Below are 21,381 nucleotides of genomic sequence, written 5' to 3' on the forward strand. Positions count from 1 at the left end.
GAGGGAGGGAGATAAATCGGTATTTCAAATAAAAATTATTTATTGTATAATGAAAAGTGATAAAACGTAACAATTCGGCTTGTTTTTACTATCCCTACTATGTGAGATTCAGCAGGAATTACTTATGTCTATTGGATGAAAAGCTCTGCAGACTAATCTATGTATGATCGGTCAGGATGAGGACAGAATTTCACATCCTCTTTCTCTCTACCGTCCATACGGTGCTCCTGTCCATGGGATGGCGGATGCTGAGGCATATGGACAGACGTGTCATTCAGTCTCCTCCGCTGCACCTACTGATTTAATGTGCACAGTGTTACTACGGAAGATGCTGGATGACTTGCCGAGTTACATGCCCCTAAAACAGTAGCCATTTTATGGATGGGAGTACCATCTGGAAAGCAACATAAGGTAGGCCAAGCAAAGGGTTATGAAAACAGTCATAGAAGCATTGATCAGTAAGCAGGGAAGTTCCATAAAACTCCTACATTATGATCACTTGGGGTGGCAATGGATTGCATTGTTAAAAGGGTTAAACATCTATGATCCGAGTTTCCTCCAAATCCAGGCATTAGTTTTGGAGGGTGTCCATGAATCAGGTTCTCAGGGTACGCTCACAAATTTACGTGCAGAAATTCCCAAGGATAGCAGAATACCGGCATAAAGGATATTTCATCTACACGTTGTTAAGTTTTGCTGAGAAAATTGACATTGAATGTGGATTTTAAGGGGAATCTGTCAGACGAATTTCATTAATCAAAATGTTTGAACTGATATGCAAATAAGGCTGAAGGGCTATGGTAGATCTGAAGCCTCTGTCACTCCAGTTCTATTCCCCACCCAGAGAAGCCTCTTACTGCTTGCCGTGTGACTTCAAGAAGTTGTCCACTACTTGGACAACTCCTTGTCATCCCAAACGCTTGGCCTCGATAAAATAAAAAAGCTTATACTCCCCTCCCGTGTCAGCGCCGTTCACGCGGTGTTGGCATTCTCTCCCCAGGACTCCTGTGCGGTTGTTGTGACACGTGACGCCGGCCCCCAATCAGCCCTGGTGTCACTGTCCCTGCCTCCTGTCGAATTGAACTTGAAGAGGAAATCAGATCAGCTGATACCGGACTTCCTCTTCATGTTCAATTTGTCCAAAGGCGGGGACAGTGACTCCAGCGCTGATTGGGTGCCGACATCACGTGTCACAACAACCGCAAGGCAGCCCCGGGACCACGAGTGCTGACACCGCTGGAACCGCACCAGCACGGAAGGGGAGTATAGGCTTTTTTATGTCATTGGGGCCAAACATTTAGTTCAAGAAAGGGTTGTCCAAGTAGTGGACACCTTTCAGGCCAAAGAGCAGACAAACAAGCAGGAGGCGGTGACACTGGACAGGGAATAGAGCTGGAGTGACAGGAGCTTCAGATCTACCATAGCTCTTTAGTCTCATTTGCATATCAAATCAAATGTTGATTTCTCAGTAAACAGAGGAGGTGACTGACCAGGTAAAGTTATTGCTGGATTGGTCTTTGAAAGAGCTACATGCACATATAAATACACTTTAAAGGGGGATCAGAAGGATTTTACAGCCTTTACAGTGTCAATACTTTGTGTGGAATTCACTGCGGATTCCACCTTGCAATGCAAAAAGGGAAATCAGCAAAAATCCCAACACATGCAACACATGGAGATTTTGCTGCAGATATTTCTGCAGCGTATTTGCTATATGTGAACATTTTCTTATTATGTATATATACTTACAAGCTTTTTTCAAAACACATTCAGGAGTATCAAAAAAAGAAAGAAAACTAGTTCACTAGATTGAAAGAAAAAATAATAATTCTGCTTCCCAGAAATCGTGCCAATCTTGTCCAAAGATAGTCAGGGGTGTTTTGTACAGTGATTAGGAGAGCCCATCATCATTTTGACGGTGCTGCAAACGATGTAGATACCGTTGAATAAAATGGTAAGGAATATGTAGACTTCAGCACCGAAGAATGAATGAGATCAAAACGATTGTTTCAAATGTATTTACGAAATCCAACCATAGATTTAGTACCCAGCGTTTCAACCTTTTGTGGTCTTTGTCAAGGCTACACGTAGTAGGGGAATATCATTGAGGTCAGTGTAAATGTTGAACGGGTCGAGCCGTGGAACAGCTGACTCCCTGCTGCACCATTCTGCCTGTGCGAATGAGGCTCAGCGCAGCAGTTGCAATGACGTCACTAAATTGTGCCTGCTGCACGGAGACTCCGTCCACACGCAGAGCGAATGCAGCTAGGTGAGTGGTATTCATTTTAATTTTTTTTTTAAAGGTCAGTACTTGTGTGGCGCTGTGGTGGCCATTATACTGTGTGAGAAAATCATACTACATTGGGGGCACTGTGGCAGCATATTAGTGTGTGTGTGGGGGGGGGCACTGAGGGGGGGCTTTATACTTTTGCTGGAGGAGCTGTGGGATCATCATGCTTTGCGTGTGGGGGAGGCAACTGAGGGTGTATCATACTGTGGGGGGGGGAATTTTGGGGGGCAACATACTCTACAAGAGCCAGTAATAAGGTATCGTAGTGGGTGAAAAAAAGGGCTTCAGAATGGGCATAGTTACTGTGTACATGCCACAATACATATCCCTCCCTGTTTTATACATTTTAGGAGGTTGAGGTGCCTGCTCTGATTTTTTTTGTGGGTTTGGGTACAATTAAGAGTTTTGACATGAGGCCCCTTGATTTCTATGTGCGCCTCTTCAGGTAGTGTCTGGTATTGCATTCCAGTTCTCTTCACTTGAACAGGGTTGAGTTGTAAAACCACACACATGCATGCCATGGACACGAGTGGCCCTGTTTCTCACCCTTTAAATGTCAGGCAGAGAAAGAGTACTTTATCAGCTGAATTACATTTGTAATTTTTATCATTTTGGCCTTTAGTTCTAAATACCTACACATCCAAGCAGCCATCAGTACAGTCACAGCATCCTCTGAACAGGTCAGTGAAGTTATTGATGGAGTATCCACGTGGCCAAGGGGACTTTCTGTACGTAAAAGGAGCCGGTCTGGTTTTATCGATTTCATTGCAGAGTGGAACTGGCACCAACTCTGTATCTTTGCTGATATCAGCTTCCTGAAAAACTACCTGGTTCTTGACAAGGTTTCTATCTAGCTGGAGATAGGTATTGAACGAGAAATGATCTACAGATAAAAAGCGGCATTTAGTATGATTGAGGTAAGAACGCACGTCATCGAAGTTCTGAAGACCCTTTCCACATGGGGTTTTGTAAATCACATCCAGCTGTCTTGAGATGAGACTTGACTTTGCATGTCGCCTTTGGAAATGACACAGAACTGGAAATTTGAGTGGATTTTCTCTTTTGCTGAAGTACGGACTCACACTGGAGAGACATATTGGCCCACAGCGGTGCTTCTGATAAAGGACATGTTTTGTGGTCAAAGATGGCGCGGCTTCACTGGACTCAGATTCAGAAGACGGTAAATTCTTCTCTCTGTTAAGAAAAGAACAGAAGTAAGACAAATCTTAGTCACATTTAAAAGACAGACGCTTCTGGCTTCAAAACTCGCAAGCAGTGGCAGCAGCTGCAGAATGAGGCAGGGAAGTCTGGGTTCTGCAGAGGTGGCCTTGGCCATTCACAAATATGGTTCTCTCTGCAACTGTATAGCCCTGTCTAAGGCCTCTTTCACACGGCCAGATATTTCCGGTACTGGAAAACACAGTACCAGAGATATCGGTGTCCATATGTACCTGTGTGGCGCATCAGTATCACATGGACGCCTGGGAATCAGCGGTACACTTTGCGCTGCTCCCAACCGCCGGGTGCTGAAGAAATATCTCATCATTGTCCCCTGCTTGCGCTGTGTTCAAAGCCAGCAGGGGACAATGTTGAGAGTAGTATTCTGCTCCCGCCGTCTCCTAGTGTAAAAATATGAATAAAATAAAAAAAATTATACTCTCTTGGCTGGAGGCGACCATATACGCTGAGGAGAATGACTCGTAGCAGCGAGCGGGCCCCTGAAGAGCGCTGTGGTCCTCAGCGTGTGCTGTCACCTCAAACCTGGTGAGTATAATGATTTTTTTATTTTATTCTTATTTTTACACTAGGAGACATCGGGAGCAGAATACAACTCTCAACATTGTCCCCTGCTGGCGCTGATCGCAGCACAAGCAGGAGACAATGATGAGAGATTCCTTCAGCGTCAGGTGCATGGGAACAGAGCGAACTGTACCGCTGATTCCCAGGCACTGGTACATGTCACACTGATGATACACGGATGTCATCCATTTGTCATCAGTGTGCACGTGTGCTGTCCTATTTTTGCACGGGCCACAAAACGTCCATGTCGGCGTGTTTTGCCCACGGACACACGGTCCATGGAAAAACACTGACATGTGCACAGACCCTTTCATTTCAATGGGTCTGTGTGTGTTTGTGTCTCCGGTACATGTGGAAACTGTCACCACACCTAATGGAAACACTAACGTGTGAAAGAGCCCTAATACTGCATCTTCCGCCATCACTTCCAAATTTTAGATACGGATTGTTGTTTATTATAGCAACTGTAGAATTAATATCACTGAAATTGCTTCTTTTCATTTACAGCTACAATTCCAAAAAAGTTGGGACGCCATGTAAAGAAAACAAGAAAACAGTGATTTGGAAACCTCTTATAGACATATTTTATTCAGAACATAAAACACAGATTAGAAGGTGAAAGTTATATATTTCAAATGAAATGGAAAAATGTCTTAACGTTCACCTTCTGATCAGTGTTCAGTTCTGAATAAAATATAGCTATAAGATTGCCAAATCATCGCATTCTTGTTTTCTTTATATTAAAACAGAGTCCTAAATTTTTTTGGAATTAAGGTTGTATGAAGCCGCCAGTTTTCATTTTTTGTACAATATATCAAAAAAAATATTATATAGATAGATATAGTTTGTTTTTTTTTCAAAGAGCATTGAACTGTTTAAGTATTGCCAAATATTTGGCTTCTTTGTAACTACAAATTAATCTCTGTTGTTGTTGCATGGGACCACTTGTGGGGTCTAAGCAAATGATGATGTGGGACTTTGATCAAAGATCTTTTGGGTGTACAAATTTGTCGGGGTTATTTTATTGCATCACTGCTTTCTGAGAGCAATAACAATTTAATTTTTCCATTAACAAGTCTGTATGAAGGTGTATTGTGGAGTAAGTTGGAGTTTTTTTCAATGGCACTAGTTCGGAGTACATATAATGTATGAAAAGGATTTTCTGACTTTTGATAACCCCTATCCCCAGTCTGTTTAAAAAGCAAAAATACCCTGTGCCTTATTCACCCTTACAGGGTCCAGTGCCAAGTATCCATCCCTGCACCTGGACACTAGAATTGACTGCAGTGATGACATCATATCGACAGCGCTGCAATCAATAACGGAGCTCAGTAGATCTGCCCGAGTTGATGGCACAAGCTGCTGAGCTCAGTTAATGGCTACAGCTCTGTTGTAGTGGATTTCCAACATTATGTATATGGCACAGCTTTTTTCTTGAAAAAAAGAAAAAGATGATATAGCTATACGTACAAATTACTGTTGATGGGAGATGGTAAAGGCTCTTCTGCCCTTACTGGTAGACAATCCTCATCTTCCGGCAGCTCTTCTGCAGAATTTTGATCTGTAGCAAGAAAAAGATGCATTGACGTAATCAGATAATATTTAAAGAAAATGGCTATCAGCTTGTCCTGCAACAATGATAACTGACCATACCTTCAAGACCTTGTTGCAGACATATGCCACACTGTACGACCAATGCCTTCACTCTGTTCTGTCCTGAGTGTGACTCAAAATGCAGTTACCCTACTCATATACACACACTTAACATAAAAAGAATGTCTTATAGACGGTTTGAGAAATATTCAAAAAGTTTGCGGTACAGAGTTCCGACCTGTGCTCTGGGTCTTTACCGGACTTCACTTCTGTGACCGTCACGGCATCCGGAGTGCAACTGTCGCTTCCTCGGCCCCACAACATAGTGGCGTGAAGTCTAGTGACTCGGCCTCACACCACGTCATAACTTTGCGAGGCCTTGGAAGAGACAGAGGTGCCCAGGAAAACCAGCGTTGAAGATGCCAACCACAGAACTGAAGTCCAGCTGCAACATAGAACAGAACCAGAGGTCGGAACTGGGTACCACAAATGTTTTTGCTCATCTCTTGGTCATTGTATTTACCACAACTTTTTTTTTTTTTTTTTAAATGGTTCCTTAAACAAATGTGAAGAATATTAAAGCAAAGCTCCATATTAGTCTGCAAGCTGCTCTAATGAGCATTTTGGTAGAAATATGCCAATATTCCAAAGAAATTATAATTATTTACTACCTCGCTCTGCAGAAGCAAGCCTTAAAGAGTACTCATCACCAGTCTGGGGCTTCCCTTTATATTTAATAAAAGAGTGGGCAGCCTCAGAAGAGTGATTATACTGAACATAAGGTATTGTCAGAAGTACTCAGGAGTAACCCTATTAACCTGACTTTCTAGCAAATCTCGGGACTGAACTTCTGGGTGGTGGGATCCCAGCATGCAGGGCTGGATCCCACAACCCTCCATGACTGCTCATGAAAGAGCAAGTTATCCCTCACTTTTTCACACAGAGCCCTGTAGGTTTGGACTTCTTTTTCCCTAAATAAAGATCCTTAATTTAAAAACTGCATTTTGTGTTTACTTGTGATCTGACACATTTAAGTATGACAAACATGCAAAAGAATAAGAAATCAGGAAGGGGGAAACACTTTCACACCACTGTATACACACAAACACACACACACACACACACACACACACACACACACACACACACACACACACACACACACACACACACACACACACATATGAGAGCTCACCGATAAAAACCTAAGGCTGGGGTCACACAAGCATATCAAGAAATTGGTCTGAATTTTCATGCAGAAAAGTGGGACAATTTTTTCCCTCACTTGTTATCCATGTACAATCCGTTTTTTTTTAATCATTAGTTATTAAATCACTTATAAGACCATTTACAGTTTCTCATGCTACAGAACTGCAACGTATAAGTAAAAATCGGATGTCATACTGATGGTCCATACTTCATGCAATTTTGTTCTTGCACCAATTTTATTTCGGAGTGAAATCGCAGCATGCTGTGATTTTTTTTCTCATGCAGAATACAGCTGAGAAAAATACGCAGATCTGCACTGCCTCCTGGAATAACGTGTCCAAGTGCTGATTTTTTATCGGATTGCACTCGTCTGAATTATACGCTGGTGTGAGCGAGCCCTAAGACAGATGCAAGTTACCAGTAGATAATACCCAACTCTTAAGAGGTCAATGCAACAATTGAGGCACATGGCATAAAGCATGCTCAATATTCCAGCTATCATTCCCTTTTCAAAGGATTAGGGAGTGCTACCAGCAGACAAAACAAAAAAAACGTCGCTTCAGTGTGTGAACACAGCCTTAGGCTGCGTTCACACAATGCGTATTTTCGTGCGCTTTTTTGCGTGCGCTTTTTGAAAATACGCAATGTGCTTTGTGTCTGTCAGCAAAGTGAATGGGAAATTCACTTTGCCGTTCAGACACTGTAATTTTACGCAGCGGGAAAGGGCAGCTGCGTAAAGAATTGGCATGTCAATTCTTTAAGCAGCTGCGTCCTGCGCTTTCTCTCTATTTTGCCCATTATAAGCGATGGAATTACGCAGCGGTGTTCACACACTGCGTAATTACATCGCTTTTTTACGGAGGCGCAGGATGGATACTCACCTACCCAATGTCAGGGGAGAGACGTCCGGTCCGCTCCAATCCCGCGCTTCCAGCATCTGCCGGTGAGCCGATCAGCTGTTAGCTAACCGGCTTGTAACCGGCCGGTCAGCTGATTACAAGCCGGTCAGCTGACAGTCTGCTGATCGCTTCACGGCAGATGCCGCAAGCGCGGGACGGAGCAGACGCGTCTCTCATCCATCGGGTAGGTGAGTATCCATAGTCTGTACATACACTGCTAGGGACACACACACGACACACAGACAGTACACATGTCACCCTTCATTTCACACTGCGTTTTTTGCTGCGTTTTTTCACGCAGTGTGTGAATGGAGGTGCTTTTTTACCTGCGTAAAAAAACGCAGGTAAAAAAAAGCAGGAAAATACGCAATGTGTGAACGCAGCCTTAGAGTGTGCACATGGGTCAGATTTGAAACAGATATTTCAGCAGATTATAATAAATTCCATGACTGATTCAGTTGTTTCCGGCGAATGTAGCGGACACAGACATTTCTGCTTCAACTGATCACATTATTCAGTGAGGATGTACAGAATTGGAAAAATGCAGGTTTCTTCTATGTGTTGTGTCTGGTAAGGCAGCAGCTCCGTTCCACTGAAGTGAAGGATGTGGAGCTGCAATACCAGACACAACCTGTGGACAAGCGGGTCTCTATTTTGGGAAAAAAAGCAGCCATGGCTCTTTTACAGGTGCATCTCACTAAATTAGAATATCATCAAAAAGTTAATTTATACGAGTTCTTCAATGCAAAAAGTGAAACTCATTATATAGAGTCATTACAAACAGAGGGATCTATTTCAAGTGTTTATTTCTGCTAATGTTGATGATTATGGTTTACAGCCAATGAAAACACAAAAGTCATTATCTCAGTAAATTAGAATACTTTATAACAGCTTGAAAAATGTTTTTAAAATCTGAAATGCATGTTCAGTAAATGCACTCAATACTGGGTCGGGGCTCCTTTTGCATCAATTACAGCCTGTGGCACTGCTGAGGTGTTATGGAAGCCCACATTACTTTGATAGCAGCCTTCAGCTCGTCTGCATTGTTGGGTCTCTCATCTTCCTCTTGACAATACCCCATAGATTCTCTATGGGGTTAAGGTCAGGTGAGTTTGCTGGCCAATCAGGCACAGTGATACTGTTGTGTTTAAACCAGGTATTGGTACTTTTGGCAGTGTGGACAGGGGCCAAGTCCTGCTGGAGAATGAAATTTCCATCTCCAAAAAGCTTGTCGGCAGAGGGAAGCATGAAGTGCTCTAAAATGTCCTGATAGAAGGCTGTGCTGACTTGATAAAACACAGTGGACCTACACCAGCAGATGACATGGCTCCCCAGACCATCACTGATTGTGGAAACTTCACACTAGACCTCAAGCAGCTTGGATTGTGGCTTCTCCACTCTTCCTCCAGACTCTGGGACCTTGATTTCCAAATCAAAATTGGAACTCTGGGACCTTGTGGAGTGTGTCAATGACTGCCTTCTGGACATCTGTTAATTCAGCAGTCTTCCCCATGATTGTGGAGCCTACTGAAACAGACTAAGGAACCTTTTTAAACGCTTACGAAGCCTTTTCAGGTGTTTTTGTTAATTATTGTAACTTACTGAGATAATGACTTTTGTGTTTTCATTGGCTGTAAGCCATAATCATCAACATTACCAGAAATAAACACATGAAATAGATCACTCTGTTTGTAATGACTCTAGATAATATAGGAGTTTCACTTTTTGTATTGAAGAACTGAAATAAATTAGCTTTTTGATGATATTCTAATTCAGTGAGATGAACAAGTAGATTCTGTGAGACAAGCCAGTACCCCAGCTTAGTACAGCACTTACCGGAGTGGGAGGTTTCAGAGTCCTCTAGATCGGACACATTATTCACCAACATCAGAGCTCTCATGTAATCTAAAAGAGAACATACAGTCATGGTAAAGTAAAGAAAATGCAAAAGAAAAAAACATTTCTAAAGAAATATTTTCGGAGATTTCTCACACCTAACTTTCGCAATTAATCCTGAATTTACAACCTAGGAGCCGATAGGCACAGGCAGACACTTTAAAGGGGTTGGCCCGTGTTAGTTCCTGAAGAGTTAACTACTCCCCAATCCTCCCGGCATCCTGCTTTCTGGGGGTGGTGGTGTGCTCCTGCTGGACAGGCAGTTCAGATCTGCGGTACCATCTCACCGCTGGCCCAAGCAATGGGCAATAAACTATAGAATTAAAAATCCCTCCGTTCTAAAGAATGCAGAGGATTTTTAATAAAAAATGAATTTGCCAAGTTCCTTGTTTTTGCAAGCACCTTGAAATTTGATTCATTAAAGAATGTGGGATTAACCATTTAAAGGGGTTGTTGAAAGTTTAAAAGTTATCTCCTATCCACGGCATAGGGAATAACTTCCTGATCGCTTGGGGTCCAACCTTGCGGGTGGAGAGGTGGTCAATCATGTGAACTTCCGCTCCATTCATTCTCTAGGTGACCACCAGAGTTCGGCTAGTCATTAGCACTCCCGTAAAGAATGAAAGGAGCGGATATGCACATGACTGACCACCGGGTTTTCAGAGCCCCAATTCTCGGGATCGGTGCGAGCACTAACAGTTGGACCCCCAGTGATCGGGAAGTTATACCCTATCCTATGGATAGCAATATTGAAAATTGAAATTATTTTTGAAAAAAAATACTTTAAACAATAGGTCACTTTCCCTTTAAGCCATAGTAAAGTAACACTGCAGAAGAGTATTCATCATGCCAACCTTGGTTTGTGGCAGCCCCAGCTTTGATTTTCTGACATAGAAGTTGCAGCTTGCTCTGAACCTTCTTGAACATGACATCTACGGTTCCTTCTTTGCGCTGATTTTGCCAAAATGTTTTTGCTTCATCTGAAAAAGCAAAAGTCCCCATTACTGTGAATCGATAAGTGCAGCTCGTTAGTATTTTCGACTAGGTCTCACTGAAGGAGCTCCTGTAGGGAATGCACTTGTGCCTTTGTTATAAATTGCAATTTGGTGCTAAAATAACAAAGATCAGTCAACTAAACCGAGCACAAGAAATACCTAGATTATCTGACAGCATGTGTCCTCAGCCTGTAATTTTCTCTACGGATCCATGGTATGGCCAGGACACAGCAGATCACAAAGATCATAGATTGTATGCGCTTATATTATTGGAAAAGCGCACGGATTCCTTTTTTCCGACATGTCACTAAAAAGAAGATAGGAGATGATATTTGTATAAAGGTCTAAGTACCAAAACCAGAAGAAGCCGCAGAGCCCAGAGCTGTGGCATTCTTTAGAGCCCTTTATCTCTCATCGGCAGATACTGGGAATTAATCAAATTTTCCAGGGTAGTGCATTCCAGAAAACTGGTGCAGCATGCGAGAAGTCTTGGAGACGAGAGTGAGAGGTTTGGATTATTGAGGATGTTAGTCATTGTCGCTCTTATTCATTCTCGTCTGGACTACTGCAACTCTCTACTTATCAGGCTCCCTCTTACTAAACTCTCCCCTCTCCAATCCGTCCTTAACGCAGCAGTCAGGATCATATTCCTCGCCAACCGCTACACCGATGCCTCTTCCCTGTGCCAGTCATTGCATTGGTTACCCATCCAATATAGAGTTCAATTTAAACTTATTATGCTTGCCCACAAAGCGCTCCATGCTTCAATACCCCCCTACATCTCCTCCCTTGTCTCAGTCTACCACCCTACACGTGCCCTCCCTTTGCCAGCGACTTAAAACTTAAATCCTCCATAATCCAAACTTCCCACTCCCGTCTCCAAGATATCTCGCATGCTGCGCCAATTCTTTGGAATGCATTACCCAGGACAGTTCGATAAATTCCCAATACCCACAGTTTCAAGCGGACCCTAAAAACCCATTTCTTTAGACTGGAATATCGCCTCCACACACTATCTGTCCATCCCAGTTTTCCCCTCATATTAAAATCTTCTTCAATTTCAGGTTCATACCAACCATGCACATAATAGCCTCGGTCTGGACTGTACACATACTGGCAGGCGACCAGTCCATGTATTATTTATCCTATATAGTATATCAAGGCTGCATTATACAATATATGTACATTCTACCTTTTGTGTCTCCCCCATTTCCTCATAGACTGTAAGCTTGCGAGCAGGGCCCTCACTCCTTTCGATATGAGTTAAGTTTATTCTGTATTGTTGTATAAGTCCCCCCTAATATTTGTAAAGTGCTGCGGAATATGTTGGTGCTATAAAAATAAAAATTATTATTATCAGAACTGAGGGCATGGCCAGGGTGATAGACAGTGATGAGGGAGATGTCTGGTGGCGCAGAACTGGAGAGCTGTGTGTGTGTAAGATAAGTTTATATTGAACCCTATAGCAGATGGGCAACCAGTGCAATGACTGGCACAGGACAGAGGCATCGGTGTAGCGGTTGGAGAGGAATGTAATCCTGGCAGCAGCATTTAGGACGGATTGGAGAGGAAAGAGTTTGGTAAGAGGGAGACCGATTAGTAGAGAGTTGCAGTAGTCCAGACGAGAATGAATAACAGCGACAGTAAGAATTTTTGCAGAGTTAAAAGGTAACAAAAGGTCAAATTCTAGAGATGTTTTTGATGTGTAGGTGACATGAGCAGATGAGTGATCGGATGTTGAGAGTGAAGGAAAGATCTGAATGAAAGAAGACTTCATGACAGCGGGCTTGTTGCTGGGGAGTAATGGCGGAGCCACACACGGAAATTGGCAATATCGGGCATGGGTAGATTAGTAGAGGGAGGAAAAGCAAAGAGTTCAGTTTTTGAAGGGTTCAGTTTTAGATAGAGGGAGGACATGATGTTACAGACAGCGGAAAGAATCGTTGGTATTTTGTAGTAACGCAGGGTTAATGTCAGGAGACGATGTGTATAATTGGGTGTCATCAGCATAGAGATGGTACTGAAAACTGAATCTACTGATGGTTTTTCCAATAGGGGGCCTAGGACTGAGCCTTGGGGAACCCCGACTGTAAGGGGAAGATGAGCCAGCAAATTATATAATGAAAGAGCAGTTAGAAAAAAGGAGATTTTTGTGTACTCACCGTAAAATCTCTTTCTCTTAGCCTCTAATTGGGGGACACAGCACCATGGGAGACAGGACCATGGGTGTTATGCTGCTGTCCACTAGGAGGCGACACTATGCATAATCTGAAAAAGATTAACATTGGCTCCTCCTCTGCAGTATACACCCCTGGACGACATCAGCCATCTTCAGTTTTGTGCAAAAGCATTAGGAGGAACGTAACATGGGTAACATACCATGCCTATAAGAAGGCAACTATGTACGAGCTCAAGAAAAAAAATCAATATGAGAACTCAAAAACAACGGCCCGGAACAGGCAACAGGGTGTGAGCTGTGTCCCCCAATTAGAGGCTAAGAGAAAGAGATTTTACGGTGAGTACACAAAAATCTCCTTTACTCTGTCGCCTCATTGGGGGACATAGGACCATGGGACGTCCCAAAGCAGTCCCTAGGTGGGAAGCAATGGACGAATATTGTATAGACAGGCCCCTATAATTGGGGCACTGCTGCCTGCAGGATACGTCTACCTAGGCTCGCATCTGCTGAGGATTGGGTATGAACCCTGTAGTGTTTGGTAAAAATGTGTAGGCTAGTCCAAGTGGCTGCCTTACACACTAGTTGCACCGAGGCCTGGAACCGAATGGCCCAGGAGGCCCCTACCGCACGTGTAGAGTGTGCCGTAATACCTGCTGGAAGAGGAGAATTTTTGAGGTGGTAGGCCTCTTGTATGGTGGATTTGATCCACCTGGCAAGGGTAGCTTTGGAAGCTGGTAGACCCTTGCGGCCACCTTCCAGAAGAAGGAAAAGAGAATCAGACTTCCGGAAGGGCGCAGTCCTAGACACATAGATACGTAATGCCCTGACAAGGTCAAGCGTATGCAGAGCCTTCTCTACTCTATGAACTGGGACCGGACAGAGGGATGGCAGTGAAATTTCCTCATTGAGGTGGAAGTTGGACACAACCTTAGTAAGGAAGGATGGAACCGTACGGAGAACTACCTTGTCCTGGTAAAAAGGAGGGTTGTCTGCAGGAGAGTGCTGCGAGTTCAGACACCCTGCGTAGCGAGGTGATTGCCACTAGGAAAACCACTTTCTGGGATAGAAGGCGAAGTGAGACTTCCCTAAGAGGTTCAAAAGTAGTTTCCTGCAATGCTGTCAGCACCAAGTTGAGATCCCACGTTTCTAGTGGTCGCCTGTAGGGTGGAGCCAAATCGGGAAACCCCCTGAAGAAATGTCCTTACTTGCGGCTTGTTAGCAATGCGCGTCTGAAAAAGCACAGAGAGCTGACACCTGGCTCTTAAGAGAGCCCAGAGACAGTTTGGCCTCCAGACCCGATTGGAGAAACCCAAGTACCCTGGGGAGAGAATAAGGGAATGGGGTCTGTTCACGAGAATCGCACCAGGAAAAGAAAGCTTTCCAGGTACGGTAATAAATCTTTGCAGAGTTTGGCTTTTGTGCTCTGATCATGGGTGCGATGACGTCAGGCGAGAACCCCGACTGGGTTAAAACCCAGGTCTCAATGGCCATGCCGTCAAATTGAGGGCCCCTGAGTTCTGGTGGTAGAACGGGCCTTGTGACACAAGATCTGGGCGGTCGGGGAGACGCCAGGGGACGTCTGCTGTAAGAGGCACGATGTCGGCATAACACGTACGTCTGGGCCAGTCTGGTGCGATGAGGATGGTTGGAACTCCCTCACCACTCTGGGTATCAGGGGGAAGAGGTGGAAAGATGTACAGGACCTGGAACTGAGTCCAGTCTTGAACCAGGGCTCCGCTCCCAGCGACCGCGGGTCGTGAGTTCTGGCCATGAAGTTGGAGACCTTGGCATTGAAGTGGGATGCCATTAGGTCCACGTCCGGAGTCCCCCAGCGATGGCAGATCTGGTGAAAAACTTCGGGATGGAGAGACCACTCTCCAGAGTCCATTCCTTGCCGGCTGAGGAAGTCTGCTTCCCAGTTGTCCACACCCGGAATGTGGACCGCAGAGAGAACTGAACCTGTGTCTTCCGCCCAGTGGAGAATGTGTGTCACTTCTCGCGTTGCCTGGGCACTGCGGGTCCCCCCTTGGTGATTTACATATGCCACAGCCGTGGCATTGTCCGACTGTACTCTGATGTGAGAGGCTGCCAGTAAGTGATGGAAGGCTCTCAACGCCAGGAGAATGGCACGAATTTCCAAGATGTTGATGGGCATGGTCGCTTCTTTTGGGGACCACTTGCCCTGTGCTCTGTGGTGTAGGTATACCACACCCCAACCAGTCAGGCTCGCGTTGGTGGTCAGAACTTTCCATTGACCCGTGAGAAAGGATTTCCCCTTTGTTAGAGAGGTTAGCTTGAGCCACCAGTGCAGGGACCTCCTGGTTGACGACGTCAACTGAAACTCCCTGTCGAGAGAAAAAGGATTACTGTCCCATGACTTGAGGATGGCTAGTTGGAGAGGCCTGAGGTGAAGCTGGGCAAAAGGGACCGCTTCTATTGCCGCCACCATCCTGCCAAGGACTCATGGCAAACCGGAGAGACCGAGGGGGGTTTGCGAAGTAGGGTGCAGACTCCTATATGGAGAGGCAGTGCTTTGCCCTTGGGGAGGAGTACTAGACCCTTGAGGGTGTTGAATAACATTCCCAAGAAGGTCAGAGACTGACTCGAAGTTGGTGATGACCTTTTTAAGTTGACTAACCAGCCCAGGCAACTCAGAATGTCGATTGTAATTGAGACGCTGATTTTGCAGTCCTTGAAGGTGGGAGCCTTGATGAGGAGATCGTCCAGATATGGACTATTATGCCTCTGGAGTGCAGGATGTCCATGACTTTGGTAAACACTCTGGGAACCGTGGCGAGTCCGAACGGGAGAGCCACGAACTGGTAGTGTTCCTGGTCGATTGCGAACCTGAGAAATCTCTGATGAGCAGGCACAATTGGTATATGTAGGTATGCGTCTTGAATGTCTATGGAGGTGAGAAATTCTCTCTTCTCCATGGACGCAATGATGGACCGAAGGGACTCCATGCGAAAATAACGTACCCGTACATATTTGTTGAGCTGTTTTAGGTCCAATATGGGCCGCACGCTGCCTCCTTTTTTTGGGACTACGAATAAATTCGAGTAGAACCCTTGGAAGCGCTCGGCCGTGGGGACTGATACTATGACTCCTGCTTGAAGAAGCGAGGAGACCGCGTGGTGGAAGGCAAGAGCCTTGGCTGGCGGTTTTGGGGGAACAGACAGAAAGAATCTGTTTGGCGGGTTGGAAATGAACTCTATCCTGTATCCTGAAGACACTAGTTCCTTGACCCACCTGTCCTCTGTAATAGGCAGCCAGACTTGGTGAAAGAGCGAAAGACGGCCGCCTGCAGGTGGGGTGTCTTCCGGAGTTCGCGAGTCATGATGAGGAGGTGGAAATGTGATATTTTCCTCCTTTAAATTTTGACTGGCCTGCCCTTGATTGCCAGGTCTTGTCCGACTTTTGCGTCGACCTCGAATTGTCCCTGCGTGGAGCACGGTTGTTATTCTGTGCTGGTCGCGAGACGGACCAGCCGGAAGAGTTTCGAAAGGATCGGAATCGTGCTTGATTGCGCTTTTTGTAAGTGTGTTTGGGCTTCAGTTGGGGGGAGAGAGGTACTCTTACCCCCAGTGGCGTTGGATATCATTGTGTCCAACTGTTCACCGAAAAGCCGACCACTGAGGTACCGGAGGTGTGTGAGGGACTTCTTTGCATCTGCTTTCCATTCCCGCAGCCAGAGGATACGCCGAATCATGACGGTGTTTGATGCTATCCCCGCTGCACCCCTTGCAGAATCCAGAGCTGCATGGAGCATGTAATCTGCCACAACTGCTATTTGGGCCGCTTGGTCCGACAGTTCAGGGGTAGATGCTTGTAGGCCAGTTTGTAAATTTTGGGCCCCGGCCAAAATTGCCTTGGCAGCCCAAACTGAGGCGAATGCGGGAGCCAGGGAGGCCCCTGCGGCCTCGAAAACTGAAGGAGCCATGCGTTCCACCTGCCGGTCTGCTGCGTCTCTGAGGGTTGAGCTATCTGGCAGTGAAAGCAGTGTCTGTGCTGCTAGTCTGGAGACTGGGGGATCCACTTCAGGTGGATCGGTCCACTGTTTGGTGACCTCCTGTGGAAAGGGGTACCGCACCTCCAGACATTTGCGATTAGCAAACTTTTTCTCAGATTGTGAGAACTGCTTTTTAAGGATCGCATTAAACTGTGGGTGGTCAAAGAAGACCTTAGGCGGTTTCAGGACTCCTTCAAAGGAAATCTTATGTCCTGGTGTCTCCAGGGGTGGATCGGAGATGTCCAGCACCCGATGGATGGATGAGATTAAATCATCAACTAGCACTGTATTGCCACGGGGGATAGGGATTAGGGACCCTTCGGTTTCCTTGTCTGAGTCGGAATCACAGATGTCTTCCGAATCCTGTGTATCACTAAGGCGTCTCCTGCTGGGAGAACAGGAGCGGAGGCCTTCTCTGGTCAGGGATGGCTGTGGGGATCTACATTGTCTGTCCCTGTCAGGGGACGGTCTAGATGAGCTGGGAGTATGGTGTCTCTCACTAGAAGGGGATGACCGTGTGGTATGGGATGACACAGATGAACGTGACCTGTGGGTCCGCTTGCGTCCTGACCTAGACGTGGATGTGCCCGTGCCATCATGTCCCCAAGTGGAACTCTCCCTTTGCTGAGTAGTGTTCATAGCCGAGGCATGACTCTGCAGAGCCTGAAGCAATGTGGATGTGAGGTTATCTATAGACTGCGTCATAGATTGCGACATCTGAGTGACCCATTCCGGTGTGGTATTAGGCACCGAAGTATTGGCAAGTGCTTCATGGGGCTCTGGCACAGCCGTCTGCATGCAGTCCTGGCAATGTGAATACGTGCTGCCACTAGGGAGAGTATTACTGCAGGCTGTACAGAGTGCATAATAGCAGTCATGCCTGGTTCTCTTGGACCTTGAGCCCGGCATAGTATACAGGGGAGGCTATGCAGAGGGGGCCAGCAATGCAGAGAAGCTTATAGAATTCACAGCTGAGTGAGAGACTCCAGCTGTGATCTTACCCCACCAATGTGCCTCTTAAGTCCAGCGCCGTAGATCCAAGGTCCTGTGCCCCCCAGAGACTGGCTGCCGACCGGTATCTGAAGGGTTAACGATCCTTCAGCAGATAATGGCCGCAGGAGTGCGGAGAAGGTGGGCAGAGAGCTGAAAAGGGCGGCAGTATGCTGGAAAGCGTGCCCTTTCAGTTAGTCTCCGCCCCTTCTAGGACACTGTATAGTGTCATATTTGTCATCCGGGGGGCGGGCCGGTGGCGGAGAATGGGCGGCAGCTTCGGCTAGGCTGGAGCCGCGGTGTAAATTTATGGCCTATGCCCAAAAGGGCTCCAGGCCGGCGCGGTAGTCCGGGGGGGGGGGGGGTGCCGGATCTGAAGCGGACCTCCCCGGTTTTAACGGCAGGGAAGGCGGTGGGGATATCAGCGTAAGGGGGGGCCCTTAAAGGGTCCCCCTGAGGCACCATAGCGCTGGTGCCAGCAGAGAGACAGAGCTGGGAAGGCCTGTGTCTCTGTATGTCTTGTCTGCCTGCACTGTCCCCCGGCCCCAACAGGAGTCTGCAGCAGGGCTGGGATTCCTGGAAGTTGGTTCAGAGTGCCAGCTACTAGGAGCTGCAGATTGTTGTCTGCACAGGCCCTACCTGAGGAGTCTCAACCTAATACCCCCAGAGGGGGATTCAGGAGGGTGCTGCTGTCACCATCAGGGGGCTGTAATCCTCGCCTCGACCTCAACCCAGAGACCAAAAGGAATTGAGAAAGGAAGGGGGGGGGGGGGGTCTCGACTTCGGATCAACACCCGAGGGGGCAGAGGAAGGAGAGCCATGCCGGGAGTCTCGCCGGAGCCCCCTTATCTTCATCCATAATTCCGTCGGAAAAAATAAAAGAAAATAATCTGAAAAAATGGGAGTAAAAATCTTTAGGTGTGCCTCCTTGCGACACTAAGCAAAAACTGAAGATGGCTGACGCCGTCCAGGGATGTATACTGCAGAGGAGGAGCCAATGTTAATCTTTTTCAGATTATGCATAGTGTCGCCTCCTAGTGGACAGCAGCATAACACCCATGGTCCTGTGTCCCCCAATGAGGCGACAGAGTAATAGGAGAACCAAGAGAGAACAATGTCCTTGAGCCCCATAGAGCAGAGCATAGTGAGGAGGAGCTGGTGATCCAGTTTCGAATGCTACAGAGAGATCCAGGAGAATCAGCAGGGAGCAGTGACCATTAGATTTAGCTGTTAGTAGATCATTAGAGACTTTAGTGAGGGCAGTTTCAGTTGAGTGTAAGGAGCGGAAACCGAATTGTAAAGGGTCAAGAAGAGAGTTATCTGAGAGAAAGCGGATTAGACCAAGTATTCTAGGAGTTTACAGATGAAAGGAAGATTACAGCCAAGTCTGTAGTTAGCAGTGCACTTCTAGTCGAGGGATGTTTTTGAAAAGTAATGAATGTATGCTGGCGTATTTAAAACAGGAAGGAAAGATACCAGATGATAGAGATTAAATATTTTAGTTAGGCGAGTGGTGATAGCCATGGAAAGGGACTGAAGGAGATGTGAGGGAATATTGTCACTGGTGCAGATAGTAGGGCGTGAAGATGCGAAGAGCCTGGACACTTTTGTGACCGGTTCAAAGATAGAAAGTGAGCTAGATGCAGCGAGGGAAGGAAGAGAATGCATGATATCAGGGAACTGGGATAAAATTTCCTGTCGGATATGATCAATTTTTTCTTTGAAATAATTGGCCAGAAATAATTGGCCAGAACATCAGCGTTTAGGTCGGTGGTGGGGGCCTGTACTCTTGGACTGAGGAGCGAATGAAAAGTGTCAAAGAGTCGTTTAGGATTGGTGGAAAGTGCGGTGATAAGAGGGGTGAAGTCGGTTTCTTTGGAGAGATGAAGAGCAGAGTTGTACATTTTAAGCCTACATTTATAATGGATGAAATCTTCGGCCACACTGGATTTTCTCCACAGACGTTCGGAGCACTACTGTAGGAGACGTGTTTGCATCGTGTTAGCATATCATACAATTTTGTGGGCTTTTGAGCTTTTAGAGTGCCAAGTTCCACGGCTAGGTTGGGCTCAGAGCAGAGGGTAAATGGGTTGATATCCTTTGTTAACCCTTTCGCCGAGTATGCTTGGGCGAGCACCGAGTAGTTACAGCTGCTCGGTGTTATGTTTGAATCACTCCCGTGTGCATGATTTGCAACTGTTTGACAGCTTTAACACATGTGAGGAATGAGTAAGTCTTACTGGTAATGATGTTTCCAGGAGTCCACATGACAGCACCATAGGAGGAGTAATTCCATATCCTGTGTAGGGACAGGAAGCACAAGAGGTTAAAAGCCCTCCCACCCCCAACCTCCTCAGTGATTTTCCAAGAACCACATTGGCTGGGTACAACAAAATTTTATTTTACACTGCTTAGACATATGTTAGAGTCACATATAGTAGTAATATAGGGAGGGAAATAAGGGTGCTGTCATGTGGACTCCTGGAAACATCATTACCGGTAAGACTAATTCCGGTTTTCCAGTAAGTCCCCGTGAGAGCACCGTAGGAGTATACCCAAGAACTCATAGCTTAGAGTGGGATAACTACCTGAAGTACCTTCCTACCAAAAGCAGATCTCTGCTGTGAGAGAACATCTAGCTTGTAGTCTTTGCAGGAAGTAGTATGTCCTGACCATGTGGCTGCGGTACATATCTGTTCAATGGTAGCCCCTGCTCTAGTTGCCCATGAGGTGGAAATTGCTCTGAAGGAATGGGCTTTGATAATTTCAGGGGGAGGCGGTCCTTCTGAAAGATATGCTAGATTAATCATGGATGTGACCCATCTAGCTAAGGATGGTTTTGAAGCCTTCCTGCCTCTATTTTTCCCCCCAAATTGTATAAAAAGGTTAGAGTCTAATCTCCAGTTCCGAGTGGCTTCCAAATAGGCCAACACTGCTCTGCGGACATCAAGATGGTGGAACTCTTCCTCCCTCTGATTCCTAGGGTTTTCGCAGAATGATGGAAGAACCACTTCTTGGTTTAAGGTCATCGGTGACACCACCTTCGGGGAGAAACTTGGATCCAGTTTCAGTATGATGCAATCATCCCGAATCTGCATACAAGGCTCGACGACAGGTAGAGCCTGGATTTCACCCAACCGTTTAGCTGTGGTGATTGTTTTCAGTCAAGTTCTTTATTCCCAAATCATTAACTGGGCCAAAGGCAGGTTTGCAAAGGACTCTCAGGACAAGATTCAGATCCCACGGAGGGGAAGAAATGCTCTGTGTAGGCCTAAGTCTCTGCATTGCCTTGACAAACCTGATTATCCAGGGATGCGAGGACAATGATGTGTCAAAGAAAGCACCTAGTGCCGCAATCTGCACCTTCAAGGTACTTGGTCTAAAACCTGCATCAAATCCTGCCTCGCAGGGATGTCTGGCTGGGAGGTGTCTACCGTCCTGTGGAAATGACAAAAGGTCCTCCAGACCCAATCATTTTACCTTTTCAGGAAGATCTTCTGACGCAAGGTCCACCGTTT

At 46.1% G+C, this 21,381-nt stretch overlaps 1 protein-coding gene across 5 annotated transcripts in view; it reads right to left on the minus strand.

The window, feature by feature from the left end:
• SETDB2 (SET domain bifurcated histone lysine methyltransferase 2) overlaps positions 1-21,381 on the minus strand; it is a 46,349-nt gene that overhangs the window by 13,733 nt on the left and 11,235 nt on the right. For 3 of the 5 annotated variants that reach the window (XM_073662697.1, XM_073662696.1, XM_073662699.1), the window contains exons 3-6: positions 10,542-10,667; positions 9,628-9,696; positions 5,561-5,651; positions 2,927-3,484 (exon numbers count right to left, since the gene is read on the minus strand). In XM_073662697.1, coding sequence (XP_073518798.1) covers positions 2,927-3,484; positions 5,561-5,651; positions 9,628-9,696; positions 10,542-10,667 — 844 coding nt within the window. Of the gene's footprint in view, positions 1-2,926; positions 3,485-5,560; positions 5,652-9,627; positions 9,697-10,541; positions 10,668-10,841; positions 10,987-20,103; positions 20,163-21,381 lie in introns of those variants that run through there. The other 2 variants (XM_073662698.1, XM_073662700.1) reach the window with 2 other exon arrangements.

This window comes from Phyllobates terribilis, unplaced genomic scaffold (assembly GCF_046119375.1).
Source record: "Phyllobates terribilis strain yellow unplaced genomic scaffold, ASM4611937v1 Scaffold_2__4_contigs__length_985480577, whole genome shotgun sequence".
NCBI classification, from domain to species: Eukaryota; Metazoa; Chordata; class Amphibia; order Anura; family Dendrobatidae; genus Phyllobates; species Phyllobates terribilis.